The following is a 19,329-nucleotide window of genomic DNA, read 5'->3' on the forward strand; positions in this document are numbered from 1 at the left end:
GAAGGGACCCCGAAGTTCATCCAGGCCAGCCCACTGTCAATGCAGCAATCCACAACTGAGCCATTCAGCCCATTGTTTTAAATGTTTTAGTGAAAAAGAGTTCATTTTTCATTAGTGAAAAAGATCTCATTCTCCTCCACCTGACCTAATCACTGTGATTTCTAGTTTTCTTTTTTTAATGTTCAGAGAACAATTGGCATAATTCTTCTATATTTATATGTTTAAGTTTGTTTGTACAACTTCCCAGGATGATGAATGTGTGTATGTTCCTTCAAGTCGCCTGTTAATTTACGTCAACCTATGAATTGCACAGGGTTTTTTTAGGCAAGGAATACTCAAAGGTGGTTTGCCAAATCCATTCTCTGAAATATAGGCTATAGCACCTGGTATTTTTTATCTCCCATCTAAGTACAAACCAGAGATGACCCTACTTAGCTTCCAAGTTCAGATGAGATGTGGTGACTTTAGGGTATTTAGCGAATGTTGAGATATGGATATCTAAATAATGTGCTGTGTAATGCTAGCTCAAACAGTTTGAAAGATGTGCCTGACTGTTAAGTTTATTGAGCTCATATTCACTACCTTGATTAACCCTGTGTCAAAGCGCTTATGAGCCTGAAGCAAATATGATTTTACTGCATCAAGGCCCCATGTATGGCTGGGTCAGGGCAGGAGCCGATAGTATACAACAAGTGAAGAAGAGGGCCCTGGGGAAAATTACCTCAGATGCCCTTACCCTCAAGCAGCCTTGTCAGTACCAGAGTACCTTTCAAGGTATAAATGGCTTTCCTCTTAGCTTGTTTATTCCCATGCCAGCTCACTGAAGAAGCTTAAGCCAAGAGCTTATGAGCTGAAAGGGCAGCTGAACTTTTCGCTTCATATTTAAATTCAGCACTTTCTACTGCATTGAATGCCTTGCACCCAATGCCAAGGAACAGGGGAGTATTACTCATAGTAAACATTTGTTAAACATTTGTATAACTAATATATCTAGAAGTACATTAGAGCTGTATAACACACACACACACAAAAGCCTTTTTGATTAATAATTTCCTAAGCTTTACATAATATAGCAAAAGTTATCTGGCTTCCTTCAGACATATTCAGACATTTGCCCTGAATATGTAGCACATAGAATATCTTGGGATCAGGTTTTACTGGCTTCATGTTAGAAAACTACCACCTGTTCATTAGGCCGAAAAATGTCAGCTGAATGTCAATTTGCATCCATTCGTTTTTCATTACTTTTTCTATTTAGGTTTTCTACTGTATGTACTGTTTTGCTACTTACGTGAGCAATTAACTTCTATATCTATAGATGGTTTGCTTTAATTAATTGATTGATTGCAATTAATTTTGAATATAATACACATTCAGCAGCTCCCTGTTGCTACAGCATACTATTTACACTGCCAGTAGAAAAGTGTGTATGTGTATGTATATGTGCAAATTAGCTTTCTACGGGAATGGCTGGACTAGAACCTTTCCCCTAATATATTAATTTTGTACATGTAATGAGAGAATTCAGATGTCTACCAACAGTGATGCTGCTCGTTGCCTGCAGCTACTTTTACCTGTTTTCTTGAGAACATTGCTGCCCTGTAAATCTTTTCAGGAACACAAAGGTGTTTTCTTTACATCAGTTAATTACTGTACTGCTTTTTATTTCTTTACTTTGTAGTATAACAAACACCTCTTCGTGCACATTGGACATGCCAACCATTCTTACAGTGATCCATTGCTGGAATCGGTGGACATTCGTCAGATTTATGACAAATTCCCTGAAAAGAAAGGTGGCTTGAAGGAACTGTTTGGAAAAGGGCCCCAGAATGCCTTCTTTCTAGTAAAATTTTGGGTAAGCTGTTGTATTTGATATTGAATATATTGTTGTTGTTGTTGTTGTTTACATTTTTATACATATGAAGAAGTATTTTCTCAATTGCTGTGGAAAAGGTAGATGGAAGGATTTTTTTCTTTAAAACTAGAACCTAGAGTCATCCAGTCACATTCATGTGCAAAAAATTCAGGGCAGGCAAAAGGAAGTACTTCTTTAAACACTGCATAGCTGAAATGTAGAATTTGCTTCTGCAAGTTATGGTGATGACCACAAAATCAGGCAGCTTTGAAAAGGAAGTGGAAAAATTCATAACAGTATTATATCTATCAATAGTTACTAGCCATGATGACTTTCAGGAATGTTGAAATTCAGTTGCCACTCAATACTTGTTCCTGGGATTTATTTCTTTGGGAAGGCCTGCTTGTGGGCTTGTCTGTCTGTCTGTCTGTAATATCCCACCTTTCTTTCAAAACTGAGACTCAGAGTAGTTCACAAAAGTTTAAAATGTACAGATTCCAATACAAAAAGGCAAGATTACTGGAACACAAGTGCACAAAACTGTGGCTGTGTAGATGTTTTTGGAGTGTAACTTCCCTAATTCCTAAACACTGACTGTACCGGATAGAGACTAATAGAACTTGTAGCTCAAAAACATCTGGAAGGCCAGGGCTGTCCATCTCTGCTCCAAAGAAAAGTCCTTCCATAGTTTGGGAACAGCACAGTTCTTTCCTGTTTGCCCAACAAGCAGGCTGTAGCAAGTGTTTCTAGAGGAGATAGCAGTTCAATCCCACATTAACAGTTATGGCCCCATTGTATGGAATCTGATTAACAGTTTGATGGGCTCCTTGAATTCTGTGCTAGAGAGCTCTAGTCCACCCCCACCTCACCCCCTGAACTACAGTGTTAGAACTCTCTGGGATGGGATTCTCATTATCTTTCCAAATCCCTGGATGAAGCCACAATAGCTAAAGTGGTATGAAATTGCCATATGATATAATCTAGGACAGTGATGGTGAACCTTTTTGGGTCTGTGTGCTGGGGCAGGGCTTCTCCCAGAGGCAGGGCTACATCCCAGGGTTGGGATTTTCAACCTATGGAGGCAGGGTTTCCACCCTCTGGAGGAAGGGCTTCTGGGGTGGGTCTTCTCCCCCCGCCTTTTCCCCGGCCTCCAGCTGTCTCTGAGAGACAGCTAGAAGCCAGGACAGGTGCAGGGGGAGAGTGACAGGCAAGCGTCTGTTGCTCCTCCTCCTCCTGCCCTTCCCCTGGCCTCTATCTGTCTCTGAGAGACAGATGGGGGACAGGCAGGGCCCGTGGAGGAGGAGGAGTGGGCATGCACCCCGTCCTCCAGACCTTCAGCTGTCTCTCTGGAGGCAGCTGGGAATCAGGCAGGGCCCATGAGGGGGGAGGAGGAGTGGGTACATGCCCTGTCCTCCTCCCCCTGGACATTTCCAGTCCCCCAGCTGACTCTCTGGAGGCAACTGGGAGTCAGGCAGTTCCTGTCGGGAGGAGGAGGAGTGTGCATGTGACCCATCCTCCTCCCACCAGACCTTTTCTGCCCTCCAGCTGTCCCTGGGGAGGCCGCTGGGGTCATGCAAGGCCCATAGGGAGGAGGAAGAATGGGCATGCACCTTGTCCTCCTCTCCCCTGACCTTTTCCTGCCCCCAGCTAACCCTCTGGACACAGCATGAGGCAGGGAAAGATCTCTGGAAAGGAGCAACTAATGCACGCTGGTCACTCCTCCTCCCCCCAACCTTTTCATGGCCTCCAACTGTCTCTGAGAGGCAGCTGAAGACTGGGAGGAGGAGTCAAAGGCATGCGCAAGTGGCTCCTTCTCCACAACATCATTTTCTGGCTTCCAGCTGTCTCAGAAAGAAAGCTGGAGGGTGGGAAATGGCAAGGAAGAGGAGAAATGGGCACGCATGTTCCTGTTCCTCCTTCTCCTTGGCCCCATGCCCAGCGAAATGGCATTGTGTGCCACCTGTGGCACACATGCTATAGGTTCGCCATCACAGATCTAGGATTATTCTCCAAACTGCTCTCCTGTCATTCTTCTATCATTGCAAATGGCTAAAGTCATAGTAAATTAGATAATAATAAAATAAAATGTTTTTATATCCTGCCCTTTACAGTATGAAATCAGGGCAGCTTACAAGAATAGTCTTTTTAGATTGCAAAACCATCAACTCTTTGGGACTTTACAGGTTACTCTAACCAGTAATGATTGTTAGAAGTTTCTAGTATTTCTCCTAATTACAAACATCCATATTATTTAATGAATTCATTTTCAGTTTTTACAGTTGTTGCTGAAATTTTGATAACATAGCTCAAGCAGGAAGAGCTCTTTTTTATAAAAGTAATATCAAAATTGTAATCTTACCAGCTGTAGGGCCTAAAGCCATCAGATCTCATCTGAACTTGGAAGCTACCATATATACTCAACTATAAGTCAACCTCATGTATAATTTGAAGGCATTTTGGGGGGGCAAAATTATGGATTTTGATATGACCCTTGGATAGGTTGAGGGTAAAACTTAGGGACATGCAACAAAGGATCCAAATGATGAAGCAAAGGAAAACAATGTCAAAAAACCTACAAAATTCTGGCAGGTATAATGGTTTTGGCTCACGCTAAAGGATGAATAGAAGAGAGACTAGAAAGAGGTCAGTGCTTCCAAGACAGATACCACTCTTGCCTTTTACCAGTGATGGTTCTCTTTTTAATAAGAGTTAAAGTATAGTATTTACATTGACCCAAGGATAAGTCGACCTAGGTTTTTGGGGTCAATTTTTTGACTAAAATTTCTAGACTTATACATGAGTATATACAGCCCTGGTTGGTAATTGGATGAAAGACTGCCAATGAATACCAAGTGCTGTAAACTATATTTCAGAGGAAGGAGGTGGCAAAGCAACCTCTGAGTATACCTTGCCTAAGAAAATCCTGAAATTCATAGGATCACCATAGATCAATAGGCAGGTTAGCCCTGCAGACACATGGCTAATTTATAGGTACTGTAATTTGTTACTTAGCATAATATTTTATGACTACATCCTTTATGCATACCAGCCATATAAAAGTTAATGCATATCTTGTTTAACAAGACCACACTGCCATAAATTCTACTGCTTGTCAGCGTTTTGTTCACAAATTCTGCGCTGAAATAATTTATGAATTGTCATCTGCCATCTAGTGGCACTGATGAGTAGCAGGTGACTATATGCTGACATCTGTAGAAGCCCTCCTTATTGCAAGGGTGGGATCCATGCAGCCTGACAGATGTTGTGGGACTTCATCTCCCAGCAGCCCTAGGCACCATAGGCAGTGGTGTGGGATGATGTGCGTTCTGAGGGCTGCACAATTCCCACCCTGGCCTTGTATTAAAAATACTATGAAAGATTCTGCTGTCATTGTTTTCATCAAGTCAGGTATAACTAAGCTAAAACTCAAATACAAGTGTGCAAGTGCTGTGGGTTTTTGTTAATCTAACAAAAGCATAGTATATCAGCCTCGAGCTTTACTTAAATATATTAAAAACCTAGAACTTCCTTTTAGGAAGATAGATGATATAATAAAAGAGAAGAAAAAGGGTTATTAGGGTTCCAGTCTAGTCTGGATTTGCCACACTTATTTCTGGATTTTAAGAAATAGGTGGAGGAACCAAATAGTTCAAAGCAAAAGAGAGCGAATCATAGAGTTGGAAGAGACCCCAAGTACCATCTAATCCAAACCCCTGCCATGTAGGAATACACAATCAAAGGACTTCTGACAGATGACCATCCAACCTCTGTTTAAAGACCTCAAAAGAATGAGACTCCACCACTCTCTGAGGGAGTGTGTTCCACTATCGAACAGATGACCAAGGAAAGGGGGAAAAATTTACACTTCATATTAGCTGACAACCTGTTTTTTTATATATATAGGTAGATTAAAAATGTTATAGGGAGTGAGTTTTCTGAGTTCTGAACTGTCACAGAACAGGACGGTTTTCAACCAGAGAGTACAGCCTGTAAAATCTCCATTTCTTCATCTCTGCTTTTTGTTCTTATGGCTGCATTTCTATGCACATGTACTTGTTGCACATATGTATGTAACTGTGCCATTTTTAGATATTATATCAGACCATTGAAAGATAAAGATAAAGCATGAGTCATTCTGTTGCCCTACTGTGTAACTAGCATGTTTAGGTTTCTGGATGTGTAAATTGGTATCTACAGTCTTCTTCATCTACAATCAGGGTGACCAGATGCCATAACCGCAAAGGAGGACAAGGCACCGCTAAATGTAGGACATTCATGAAAAATGTAGGGCATTACAAAATGAAAGCTAGAAACACTAATATAAATACAAATTCATGCTTCTTGGTCATGCTCAAAATGGAGGACACAAGGTTGAAATATAGGACATCTGAAAGGGGGGGCATCTGATCACCATGTCTACAATGTTTTTTTCTTGATGAGTGTTAGCACAGTTTTCTGTTTCTCACCCTGTTCTGACTGGAACTGGCTATAATTTCAGACCATCTCAATCTTGCTTGATATCAAAAACTAAGAATACATTGCTGTTATAATAGCAGTGTTAAATGATGCAGCAGGGTCTACAGCTGAGAAAGCATCACTTTTCTTTAGCTCAGTGCTTTCTGGTGTTAAAGACCAGCTCTTTTTCTCTCAAGGACTAGTACCATGTTTGCGACCATTGGCTACAATTCTTTCTTTCTTTCCTGGAAATTCACCAGAGACCAGCAACAGATGGCTTGTGTACCAGAACTGATCCATGGACTAGTATTTGAGAAGCACTGCTTTAGCTGATAGGATCCACATCCTTTCACAGCAAGTGATAGAACTGGTCCCTTAAACATCTAATTCTGTCCACACCATTTCAGGGCTGATACTCAAGTCTCCTGTGGCAGGCTACAGATGATCCCCTATCCTTAGGGAAGGCCAGTGAAAAATTCCAAGGTATATAGTGCAGAACCAAAAAGGTAAATCAAAGTGTGACCTTTTCCCCATCCTAATAGCAAACACGTTACTAATAAGAAATTTTACTCCCTTGATCTGTTCCCAGCTGCAGATCCTTTCTCAGCCCTGAGACTGAGGCTATCTAAAAGGATCTGTTTAAGTAGATCTAAATGCAAATTAATCTTTTCTAATACCACTGCATAGCTGTTAGTGTTTGGACATGATGCTAAGAAGGGCACTAAAAGCCATGCTCACTGCACACTTCTTAAGTATCAGATACTCCCTGACACATTATGTGAGATGAGTAAGAATTGTAAAGAATTAAAAGATTTTTTTCCCAGTTATCAATATCTGGGTATCTTTAGATGGAGCAACAGTTGTATGACATGATTCAAGCACTGCAAGGCTCTGGTCCATGTAAAAAACTTGATTATATACGGATCTGGTTGGGATCTTTTGGCTTAATATGTACTGACTGTAAAGACTCAATGAAAGCTATGTTCAGTTGTTGACTTATGAGGTTATTTGTGGTGCATAAGTAAGAAGACGGTGTAGGACTCATTTAAATTGCTGCTTATTAAGATAACAGCTTATATATTATTTCTCACAGCATAACTTATTCACACATTGTTTGATCAAGAAATATATGTTAACTCTATGTTCTACTATTCTGTGTACAATATAATATTTTGGCAGCATCTGGCATCATTTTCTAAGTGCACCTCTTAGTTTCCTTTTCATTCACATTAAGGGGAAAAAATAGACATTAGATTGTTTTAAAAGTACATGCTAGGGATATGTACAGACTCCAAGATTTGGCTCAAACCCTGATGTAGTGCTTTGAAAAATAGCCTACTTGTCCTAAGATTTTAGAACCAGAACACATTCCCAAACATTAATCAACTTTCAGAAATCTGAAAGTTTGTGTCTTCCATATATTATCTCTGGAAATCAACAAATGACCACAACCTTTATTCTCTCATCAGAACTAAGTGGAATTTGGAGGCATAGTAGCCTCTTAGGAATGGATTAAAGCTGCCAAATTTAAGATTAGTAAGTGCAGAATTTTGTGTTGTTAAGCTTTAAATGCTGGTGCATATTGTTAGGGGTAACTGCTAGAATTTTTTCTTAATTTATTTTGATGAAATTAGATGAAATTTTCAGAGATAGGTGTTTCTTCTTGGTTGCTTCTGAAACATGAAAATGCACAGGAAGTTTTGTGAATGATCAATCTTTACAGTATGTGAATTTCCATCAAAAATATGTTCACTAGGTATCATGTGAAACATTGCCCTGAAAATGACAGACAGATGTAGGTGGCCCTAAGTAACAAACATGCAAGGGTAGGTACAGCAACTTACCCTATTTTCCGGCATATAAGACTGGGCGTATAAGACGACCCCCAACTTTTCCAGTTAAAATATATAGTTTGGGATATACTCACCATATAAGACTACCCCTCTTCCAACGCACACCAAATAAAAAATTTTAAAAATCAGATTTGATTTCAATATGGTAATTTTAATTCAAATGCTTACGACATGCAGGTACTTAGAATGAAACCTTGCTGTATACAAAGCCTGCTTGGACTGGTCAGCACTCCCTGCCTGCCCAGCCCTCCCTGTCTCCAAGACTGTCAGAGCGGTAGCTGCTTTCATACAATCGCCGCATATGGCGGGGATGCGTCCACGGCTGTTTTTGAGCTCCCCCCCACCATATGCAGCGACCACAGATTCTGCAGTCCAGCTCGGAAGTTTCAGCACCCACCCTATAAGATGACCCCCGTGTATAAGACGACCCCCAACTTTTGAGAAGATTTTCCTGGGTTATAAAAAGTAGTCTTATACGCCAGAAAATACAGTAGTTGGAAGGGGGACAGGGATTGATGTGTTTCCCCTTCCCTATGGTATTCTGGGTCCCTACTAAAACTTGTCCTAGAACTGAAAGGTGGGCATACCAGTTACTCAGCCCCACTGCCTACCCATTCCTTTTCTCCAACTCTACACTTCTTCAATTCAAGCTTTAAAATACAGTATAAATTCTATGCCACCTTTCCAAAATCAGAAGCCCATATGAAAGCTAGCATTCACCTGTAATTCTGTTAATTACAGTAATTAACCAGCTTCTCCTTGGGAAGCAGTCAAATTCTGCTCAGCTTTTGGGCTTCAGATCCTTTAATATATATTTTATGCCAGTTTAGTGGAACAGGATAATTTATAATCCCTTTAAAAAGAATTGGTCACATTCATTAGTAACCTCCCTTCAAATGAAATCATACACCTATTTACATAAGAGTAATTCTGATTCAAAATAGTAGTCCTCCCTTCTGAACAAATATGCTTAGGATTATACTATAAGGCTGTTTGTTACATGCTTGTAGCATTGCTCTATACTGATGCAACCCTTCTCTGTTTTTCTGAGCAGGTGGAAATGTGAAATGAACAAATCTCCCTTAAGAAGTATGGGTGATACTAACAAATATATTTTAATGAATACCTATCTTTTCAGGAATCTGCAATGCAAACAAGCTGCTCTAGGAAATAATGCATAGTGTAATTAGTGCAGCCTTTTTTTAAAAAGATGCTTTGAAGTCCAAAGGATTTTTGAAATTCAAATGTGGAATGGAAATAAAAGAATCCGTACAATAAAAAGGGCATTAAATCATGTCCAAAAATCTCTCCTATTTTATGGATGTAAATATATGGCATAATTAGTGGTAAAGTAACATGAGTTGAGTAGTTAAGTTTATTCACTATTCTTATTATGTAAAATAGCTGTAACTGAAAAATATAATGCTGTTTCTTTGTCAAGCGCTGTTAACAAATAATGAATGCAGTGTAGTTAGTGTTCAGAAAGAGCCCTGCCACATGGTCTCCTCCCACGTCCCTCCTGTGTGTCTGCTGCAGTCTTTAGAGGCATGTCGCATCTTTGTCTCCTTCATTCACAAAAAAACTATTGTAAGGTTTCTCCTTCTTTCAGTATGAACTTTATTGCATAACAGAATGCAACTTGGCAAACAAGCTGCAATTCAGAGAGGAGCTTGGTCAGGTGGAGCCAGTTTTCCATAAACATGTTTAAGACACATGTAGGGAAAGCAAAGGATTCCTCCCAATTTTTCTGTTCACCCCCACTTCCCAAAAGGACATTTCTGCCAGTGGCAGCAGTGCAACCCCCACCCCCACTTTGGTGCAAGTGAGTGAATTCTTCTGTGTTAGTCAGAGGGCAGCTGGAAACTAGGGTAGCTTGGCCTGCCTATCAAAACTCTAGCCATGTGGCAGACCTGAAGGTGATTCCAAAAGTGCAGCACACAACTGGCAGTAAAGTCTGCCAAAGATCCAGATGCTGCTGTTGAAAAAAAATTGCTTCACAATTTGAAATCTCTACCCTTTGATCACTGTTCACTGCGAAGGAGGAGAAGCATAATACACTCATATGAATGACTCCTCATTGCAGGCTATGGTAATTGAAGGAAGCCTCTGTGCTGTTTAACAAGTGACCCTACATGTTCAATTTTAACTACTGAATATTTGTATTTTAATTATGGTGCTCCCTCAGGAAATCTCTCTCTGTGTGCTGCTACTTTTTCCATCACTTTATTGTGAAAGGGCTTTAATAATCTTTCTGCATTTGCTGGGGTTTTTTCCAACAAAAAATCTGCTTAGCCAAGACACTTGTAACACATGCAGGCTGCCTCCTCTCTTCTCTGAAGACTGAGAACACTTATCCATGTGGAGTATTCTTCTTGTTTGCTGCCAGCTCTATTTCAGTACATGCTGGGGATCTTCAGCAGGGGCCTTTTTGATGCATCGTGTCAAACAGTTGATAGTCTTGATATGTAAAATTTTCACTGCTCTATACTGACAAGCTGTATTTTATTGCTGGATGAATGTATTATACTATAATCACCAGACAGAAGGAACAAAGTACCTGTAAGATCACCAGTACCACTTCCTAGGAAGTTTAACAATGACTCATACTAAAACAGAATTCTTACTGAAACCTATTGTGATCCTCCTCCCACTTTAGTCTATATTTTGACCTTACTGTCACAGTTTTTTTTTAAAAAAAATACTGAGAATGAAAATAACTAGTTCTGTTTGAATCTTCTTTGGATATAATGCTTTTCTACTATTCCACACTTTTTATTAATTGAGGCACAGTACTTTTGGATTATTTTTCACATAGTGTATAAGGAATGTGATCACTCCCTTAGTTATTTCATTGCTTAACACAGGAAGAAATACAAGCACCATTCTACACACTTCCAAGGATATGCTCCACCCAGAATCTCTACTAGATCCATACTGCATCATACACACACAACAGACAAGGCTGTATCTCTGGCTTTTTGGGCTTTGCCTTACTATAACCACCTGTTTCTAATCCTGCTTTCCATATGATATGATCTGCATTTTAATTAAATAGTGTGATAAAATACACCATCAAATTGTTGGTAGTCTTGATATTAATTTGAACCCCTTGACAATGAAAAAACAGTCTTGACCCCCTCTCCTTGCCAATGGAAAAGCATTCCATTTCTCCTTATTCTGTATTGTGGTGACTTCTTGTCCAGGCAGTCATGTGCTGCAGAATACCCATTTGTTTTAGAACTATCCATAATTGTTCATAATCTACACAAAGACTTCGCTGTTATCGGTAAAGCACAGGCAGATTTTCTTCTGAAATTCTTTGATATGTTCCATTAGCTAACGTACATTTACAGTATGCTCTCGAGTTCTTCTTCCTTTTCTGAATCCAACTTGGAACTTCTGGCAGTTCTCACACCATATATTGTTGCAAAGTCTTATGCCTCATTTTCCTTGTAGGGGAGATCAGTGCAGTGGTCTGATGGTTAATATAATTCCAAGTGTTTCCTTTCTTGCACATTGGAATGTATACTGAGTATTTCCAGTTTGTGAGCCATAGTTTTGATTTCCATATTTGTTGGTAGTATGAGTTCTCAGAGTATGGCTAGATTCTGTCTCTGTATCTTAAATCAGATTCTCTTGGTATGCTCTCTGTTCCTGGTGGTTTATTTCTCCATGAGTTTTGAGAGCAGATTCTACTTTAATTTCTAAAATGTAGGTTTCTTATCAAAAGGAATCTCCTTGGAAGGAACTGAGATTAGATTTTGAGAAAGAAGGTGTAAATTTGGAGGAAGAGATGTCAGTACTTAAATTAACAATTTTATTTATTTATTTATTTATTTAATAACTAAATATATGCACATAATACCATATTACTAGCAATACTTGGAATGTGTACTGATGAAGGTTAAGGAAGTGCAAAAATGAGGTTACAGATAAATATAAGGAAACAAAAATAATGACTACTGATTATTTAAATAACTGAAACATAGGTGATAAAGACATCAAAACCATTAAAGATTTTTTATACCTTGGCTCAATCATAACAATGGCGGTAGCTGTTTGTGTAAGCCGTTGATTAAGCAGGTTATTCAGCAGAACTGTACTAATATGATATTTCAAGCTGAAGTATAACCTTTTTCATTGCAGTTGCTGCCAAAACATACAGCAGCCCATACGTATATCATGAAAACTGGAGAAAATAATGGTTATTTATTCTTTTGTCAGTTTTGATGCTCATGACTTCATGATAAGCCCACAATATAGGTTTGTTAAAAATGACTGCTTTGTGTAGACTGATAGTTCATCCACCACAAAATAATTGCCCCTTTTTTGCATAATTTTCTGTTAATCATAAAATGACATAGCTGTACCTGTTTAATCGCCATTCTTTATGCTCACATGTATGATAAGCAACATCTGATGAGAAAATTAGGTCTGCTTCACCAGCTTTTAAGAAGAGTCTCTTCCAGATAAATTTGATTACCATATATACTCAACTATGGGTTGACCTCATGTATAAGTCGAGGTCACGTTTTGGGGGCAAAATTATGGAGTTTGCCATGACCTGTGGATAGGTCGAGGGTAAAACTTGGAGGCTCCTACAGTGTGTGCATGTGTGTGTATGGCAAGAGAGACTCACATTGAGGCTTTTTGCTTCATCGTTTCAGCCAGATGCGTGGGTGGGAGAGGACTCTTAAACAGCAATATCAGTTAATCATCACTCAGGAATCTTTCTGCTTGGCACAAGTGAGAAATAAACTGCTTTGCCAACTGCATGGGGAAATCTGAAAGAGCTGCTATCACATTACCATAGTGAACTATAAATAAGTCGACCTGGGATTTGGGGCAATTTTGAGGCATAAATTTTTAGACTTATAGATGAGTATATATGGTATATAGTTTTCAATTTATGTTAGTGGTGAAAACGCTTCCAAAAAGTTGTGACAAAATTGATCTGTTAGGAAGATAGTGTCAAACTCCATTTTACTGACCACAACTATGATCATGCATCCCTGATTCCTACAAATTTAGAATTCTGACTTAGTGTGACTTAGAAAAGCCCCCCCCCCTTTTTTTTTTTACCCTTTGGCAATTATAAACAATTCTATTAATAAATTTAGTATTCAGATGGGATATCCGATACACAACCATAAATACAGGAACTCAAATGAACTCAGTGATGGGTATTTTAATCCACGTTGACCTCATGTGTGATGGTGATTTTCAGATTATTATTGTTACTCCACACCCTATGTTTTCCCCTAGCATTTTTCCTTGAGTTTTAGCAGCATTATGTTCATTACCAGCACAGCTGGTTATATGAGACACTCTGAGAGGAGGTTAGGCTCGTTGCAGCTTTTGAATTCAGCAAAGTTACATTGTGTGCTAAGGAGTTATTATACTTTTTATATTTTAAACATTGGCAGGCCACTGAAGAAGACGTAGGACGAAATGCGTCTGGCCTTTTGGTTTTATTAATAGAATTGTTTATAATTGCCAAAAGAAAAAAAGGGGGGGGCTTTTCTCCACCCTTTCTGTTGTTTTATTGGCTTTTCTCCAGGGTTTAGTTTCTCTGGCTTTGTACTTTGGATATTTTATTCACCCTTAGCATTTACAGATCTTCCAGTGGGGTAATTTTACCCTTTTAGATACTACATTGTTTTTTTGCTCCAGGGTGCTGTTATTCCCTTATAGTTTTTGCCAGAACCCTTCGGTTGTTTTGTTTGGTTATTATCTTGGGTTTTTTCGGTTATAGGGACTTTGGTTGGTTTGACATTTTTATTTAGCCAGGCTTTTGGTGGATAAATTTCCCTGATGTAGTGTGGTGTGCTGTTTTAACATTTTAATGGTTTTTATTGTTTTTAACTATGCTGTTTTTAACTTATATTTTAATATTAGTAATTTTAAATCATCTTTATAATTTTGGTAATCAATTCTGTCTTCTAAAATTATTGTTAATGCCTTGAATCCCATTTTGGGAGAAAGGTGGGGTATAAATCTCCTAAATAAATAAATGTCAGCAAGCACATTGTAGGTAATCGTTTTGTCAGTCTGTAAGCCAAAGCAGCTGACTGTTTTCAGTTGTATTAAATATATATGTTATTGTACATCTTTATTTGCTTCCTCTTCCTTCTTCCCCCCCCCCCCTTGCATTTGACCTAGTTAATTTCATCAGATTATTAGAAATGGCTTTACTTGTTCCAAGAGACCTATTGGGAACATCCTGATTACTTGTGTTTGGTTGTAAATAGTTGTTCTGATTACAGTAGACATGACAATGAAAAATTACATATGATTTATTTAGTACGCTTACAGATTGATTTGCATACCATGCAGGTCAACAAATGTGTTCAGGCAGAACCATGAGTACAACAGGTTTAGTATCCCTTATCCAAAATAATTGGTGTTTCATGTTTCTTTTTTTTTGGGGGGGTGAATTTGGAGTATCTGTATTTGCATATACCTAATGAGACATAATGAGGCTTGAGGGAAACTTTGGATCTATGAAATGGTGGGAATCCAAGCATAGTGCTTGGCATGCATTCTGCCATTTCACAGATCATCACATCTTTCTCCAGCTGCATCTCTCTCTCTCTCTCTAGCCTTACAAACATAGTGGCTCAAAAAGTATTTGGAGTATTGCAGAGTATTGCAGAGTAATTCCTGATAAGGACTAGTCAACCTGTAAACCTAAAACTGGGAAATGAATAGTACAGAGGGAGGGACAGTAACACTGTAATTAGTACTGTATGTAGAAACATATTTGCCACTCTCTAATTATGCTTAAGCCATTCAAATCATGAGAGATAAGTATATTTAACTTTTTGTTGGACTGTGGCCAAAGTGGGTTTCCCTTTTAAATATTATTGTATGTTGCCTCTATAAATATAATGCATGGGGAATAACTTTTATATCTGTTTTTTAGTCTTTGGTATGCAAAAGAACTACTCAAGAGATAGAACAGAGAAGTAATCACCCTTCTTTTGAAGAGCATATTCCTAGCCAAACATGGGGCTGAAGAATGCATGTTTCTAAACATTTCAAGTTTCAAGTGACCAGTTATTTTTATTGATCTCAGTTGTTTAATGTTGCTGTGGTAGCTATCTGAATCAAATTCCAGGCTGATGCATAAGTGCCCAGAGACGAGAAAAGAGAAATCCATATTCAGTGCTATATATCTTATTATTTTTAATTCCTTGAGTTAGAAACCAGATTCTCAAAAGTTTTTATGATTTAAAACCCAAGCCTTGGAGAAATAATGCAGCTGTCTGCTTTAGCAGTTCAAACTGTACAAGGCACTCCCTTGGAATATGACTATGCCTGCAGGTGAGTTCAGTCCTGCCTTGGAAAACCTGATAGTAGCTCTTTTACTTCTGCAAAGGGAATCATTACAACTGTTATGCCTTTGTTTTTGAAATACAAGCAGTTCAGAAAACAGCTGTGATCTTTTCCTGCAGGCAGACTTAAACTGCAACATACAAGATGATACCGGGGCGTTCTATGGCGTAACGAGTCAATATGAGAGCTCAGAAAATATGACAATCACCTGTTCCACCAAAGTCTGTTCATTTGGGAAGCAAGTGGTAGAAAAAGTAGAGGTAGGAGTTTCAAAATACTGCTTGGATTATGCTGTTATTCTAATTTTCCTCTAAAAATATCTTCTCCCTCCAGGTTATATTTCCTGTTCAGTTTTTTGAAAGTGTTGTTGTTCTTGTTGTTATTGAACTTGCATTTGGATTACTACATATTGTTTGTTCTCAATACACTTGTGTTGCCTTTTCTTGGGGCGAGGGTAGAACAAGCAGAAGAAGCTACTTGTTATTCAGTCTTGACAAATCTATCAAGGGGAAAGAACATCATAACTAAGAACACATGCGGAGCCTTCAAGCAATTTACCCATGTGGAAGCTCTCCTTTTTGGAATGGTGTCAGTTTACAACTTTTTCAGCAGAATTCTTCAGATATGCTATAGTACACATCTACCAGACAGATCTGAGACCTAGGAGCTCTCTCTTTGGACTCAAGAGTTTTTTACCTTTTCTAAAATAAGGTCTTCCTTGACCCAGTGTCTGAAAAGTCATTCCATAAGGTGCAAGAAGTTAATCCTCTCATCTCTTTGTCAAAACTTCTCCAATCCATGGAGAGGTGACATACATTGTAAGTGGCTAGGGTACTTTGTTTTTATCTGGACACACCTTAGAAGAGTAGATTCCCTATTTTTGTCTTTCCAGGGAAAATCTACTGGCAATAAAGTTCCCAAAGCTTGCAGTTTCATCCTGGTAGGTAAGACAACATTAGTGGAGCATACAAGGCTCACAGTAAATCTATGTGGGTAAAATGCCCAAAGTACAACTGTCTCAATAGAACCACTCAAATTAATGAGCATTATGGTTCATCAGAAGATTAATATTATGCCCAGAAATAGTGTCTACTTAACTTACAGGAATGACACTGGCAGAAACCTTTCTCTGATTTTCTCTCTCTCCAATTCTCTGGAATTGGAAGTGGGTAATATGCATGTTTATGTTTTTCCAGGGAAAATCTACTGGTGAAAAAGTTTCCAAAGCTTGCAGTTTTATCCTGGTAGGGTAGACAACATTAGTGGAGCATAAAAGGCCCATAGTGGATGTGTGTGTGTAAAATTATGGCACACTTATTTAGGGGTGTCTGTGGCCACCTCTTGAAGCCTCAGACAGACAATGGCTACCTGGGCTTCTTTCAAAACATTAGATAGACTAGTGTATTTCTGCCTTTGAGGGATGAATTCTCCAGACATTAGTGATCCAGAACTATGTTAGTCTGGGAAACAAAAGCCACAGAACAAACTGCTTCAAAATATCTCAGAGTGTCATTATGGTCTCTGTATGACATTTCCTCCAACCCATCTACCACAAGTCAGAGAACATAATAGCACTCTGGGATATTTTGAAGCAGTTTGTTCTATGGGTTGTGTTTCTTAGACTAACATAGTTCTGGATCACTATTCCCTGGAGAATTCATCCCTCAAAAGGAGCTAAGGCAGAGGCATAATGGGCTGTCTTTTGAAATAATATGGCAAGAAGCCCAGGTAGCCATTGTATGTCTGAGGCTTCAAGAGGTGGCCACAGACACTCCTAAATGAGTGTGCCATTATTTCATAGACAATAATGTTTGGTAAGGTAGAAGGCATTAGGAAAAAAAGGAAGATTGCATTATAGGTGGAATGATTCAGTCGAGGAAGCCATAGCCCTGGGTTTGCAAGACTTGCCCTCTTGTTCCATGCCCATCCTGGCTGACCGTTCAGGGAGGTGATGCAATGAAAATGTCATTACAACTCATAATAAATGCATCCTTTCGGGATGGGATATTTCCATCTTCACTAAAACAAGCTATAGTGAAACCGATATTGAAAAAGCCCTCCCTAGATCCCCAGTTGAGAAACAATTACAGACTGGTCTCCCTTTTACCATTCTTGGGCAAGGTGATCGAGAGGGCAGTCGCCTTCCAACTCCAAGCGGTCTTGGAAGAAACTGACTATCTGGACCCATTTCAGACTGGCTTCAGAGCGGGATACGGAGTTGAGACGGCCATGGTCGCCTTAGTCGATGATCTCTGTCTGGGCATCGACAGGGGTAGTGTGACCCTGTTGGTGCTCTTGGATATCTCAGCGGCCTTCAATACCATTGACCACGGTATCCTTCTGGAACACCTGAGAGAGTTAGGTGTCAGGGGCACTGTGCTCCAGTGGTTCCATTCCTACCTCTCAGGCAGATTCCAGATGGTGATGCTGGGAGACAGCTGCTCCTCTAAGAGAGAGCTGACATCTGGTGTCCCTCAAGGCATCATTCTGTCCCCCATGCTATTTAACATTTACATGAAGCCGCTGGGAGAGATCATCTGGAGTCATGGAGCATGGTGTTATCGGTACGCTGATGACACCCAGATATATCTCTCTATGGTGTTTATCAGACGAGCTCTTAAAGAGGTACTATTCCAGTGTGACTCCTCTAGCTGCCTCCTGTTGCATGCTGGGATTGGCAGTTTTAAGGAGGGGTATTTAGAATTCTCAGGCAGAGAAGTTCAGCTCCTTAAAACTGCCAATCCCAGCATGCAACAGGAGGCTGCTAGAGGAGTCACACTGGAATAGTAGCTCTTTAAGAGCATAGTGTGATAAACATCTATATGTCTCCAACTGATACAGTGACTAAGGATGGCATCTCTCCTCTGGATGCCTGCCTGGGGTCAGTAATGGGCTGGATGAGGGAAAACAAACTCAGGCTGAATCCAGCAAAAACGGAGGTACTCCTGATAGGCACCCCAAGTCCAGGGACGGAGAATTGTTACCCAGTCCTGGATGGGTTCACACTTAACCCTAAGTACAAAGTTCGCAGCTTGGGAGAACTCCTGGACCCATCTCTACAGTTATCATCTCAAGTGGATGCAATGGCCAGGAGTGCTTGGTACCAGCTTAAGCTGATACGCCAGCTGCATCCCTACCTGGACCGAAAGGACCTTGAAACAGTGGTACATGCACTGGTAATCTCTCGCTTAGACGTCTGTAATGTGCTCTACTTGTACCAAGTTCGGAAGCTTCAATTAATTCAAAACGCAGCTGCCAGATTGATCACTGTAACTTTGAGGTCAGATCATATAACACCTGTCCTAAAATCCTTACACTGGCTGCCAATTACCTTCCAGGCACAATACAAAGTGTTGGTTGTTACCTTTAAAGCCCTACATGGCTTGGGCCCGAGTTACTTGAGGGAACGCCTCTCCCTACACAATCCGCCCTGCACCCTCAGGACAACAGGGAAGAATCTGTTAGACTACCCAAAGGTCAGACTAACAGTTAATTCCAAAAGAACATATACAGCTATGGCCCCCAGGTTATGGAACAATCTGCCGGAGAAGATCCATCTCATCAAAACCCTTGATGCCTTTAAGAAGGCACTAAAGATGGATCTCTTCCGGCGGGCATACCCACCTGACCTTCTATAAAGAACTTTAGGTAACCCCACTTCTGGTCATAACAGCATAACTGCCCGCTGCCCTGCGTTTACTGTAATTGAAATTTTTATACTTTGTGATGTTTTTATTATATGTATTTTACACATGATTGCCTGTATGTAGATTTTTGGTTGTAATCCCGCTTCGATCCGTTGGGAGAAGCAGGAAAATACAAATAAAC

At 39.7% G+C, this 19,329-nt stretch overlaps 1 protein-coding gene across 13 annotated transcripts in view; it reads left to right on the plus strand.

The window, feature by feature from the left end:
- TEAD1 (TEA domain transcription factor 1) overlaps positions 1-19,329 on the plus strand; it is a 269,692-nt gene that overhangs the window by 248,083 nt on the left and 2,280 nt on the right. For all 13 annotated transcript variants that reach the window (XM_042447674.1, XM_042447612.1, XM_042447541.1 and 10 more), the window contains 2 exons: positions 1,682-1,855; positions 15,621-15,761. In XM_042447674.1, the coding sequence (XP_042303608.1) occupies positions 1,682-1,855; positions 15,621-15,761 (315 nt within the window). The remainder of the gene's footprint in view (positions 1-1,681; positions 1,856-15,620; positions 15,762-19,329) is intronic.

Source organism: Sceloporus undulatus, chromosome 1, assembly GCF_019175285.1.
Source record: "Sceloporus undulatus isolate JIND9_A2432 ecotype Alabama chromosome 1, SceUnd_v1.1, whole genome shotgun sequence".
NCBI lineage: Eukaryota > Metazoa > Chordata > Lepidosauria > Squamata > Phrynosomatidae > Sceloporus > Sceloporus undulatus.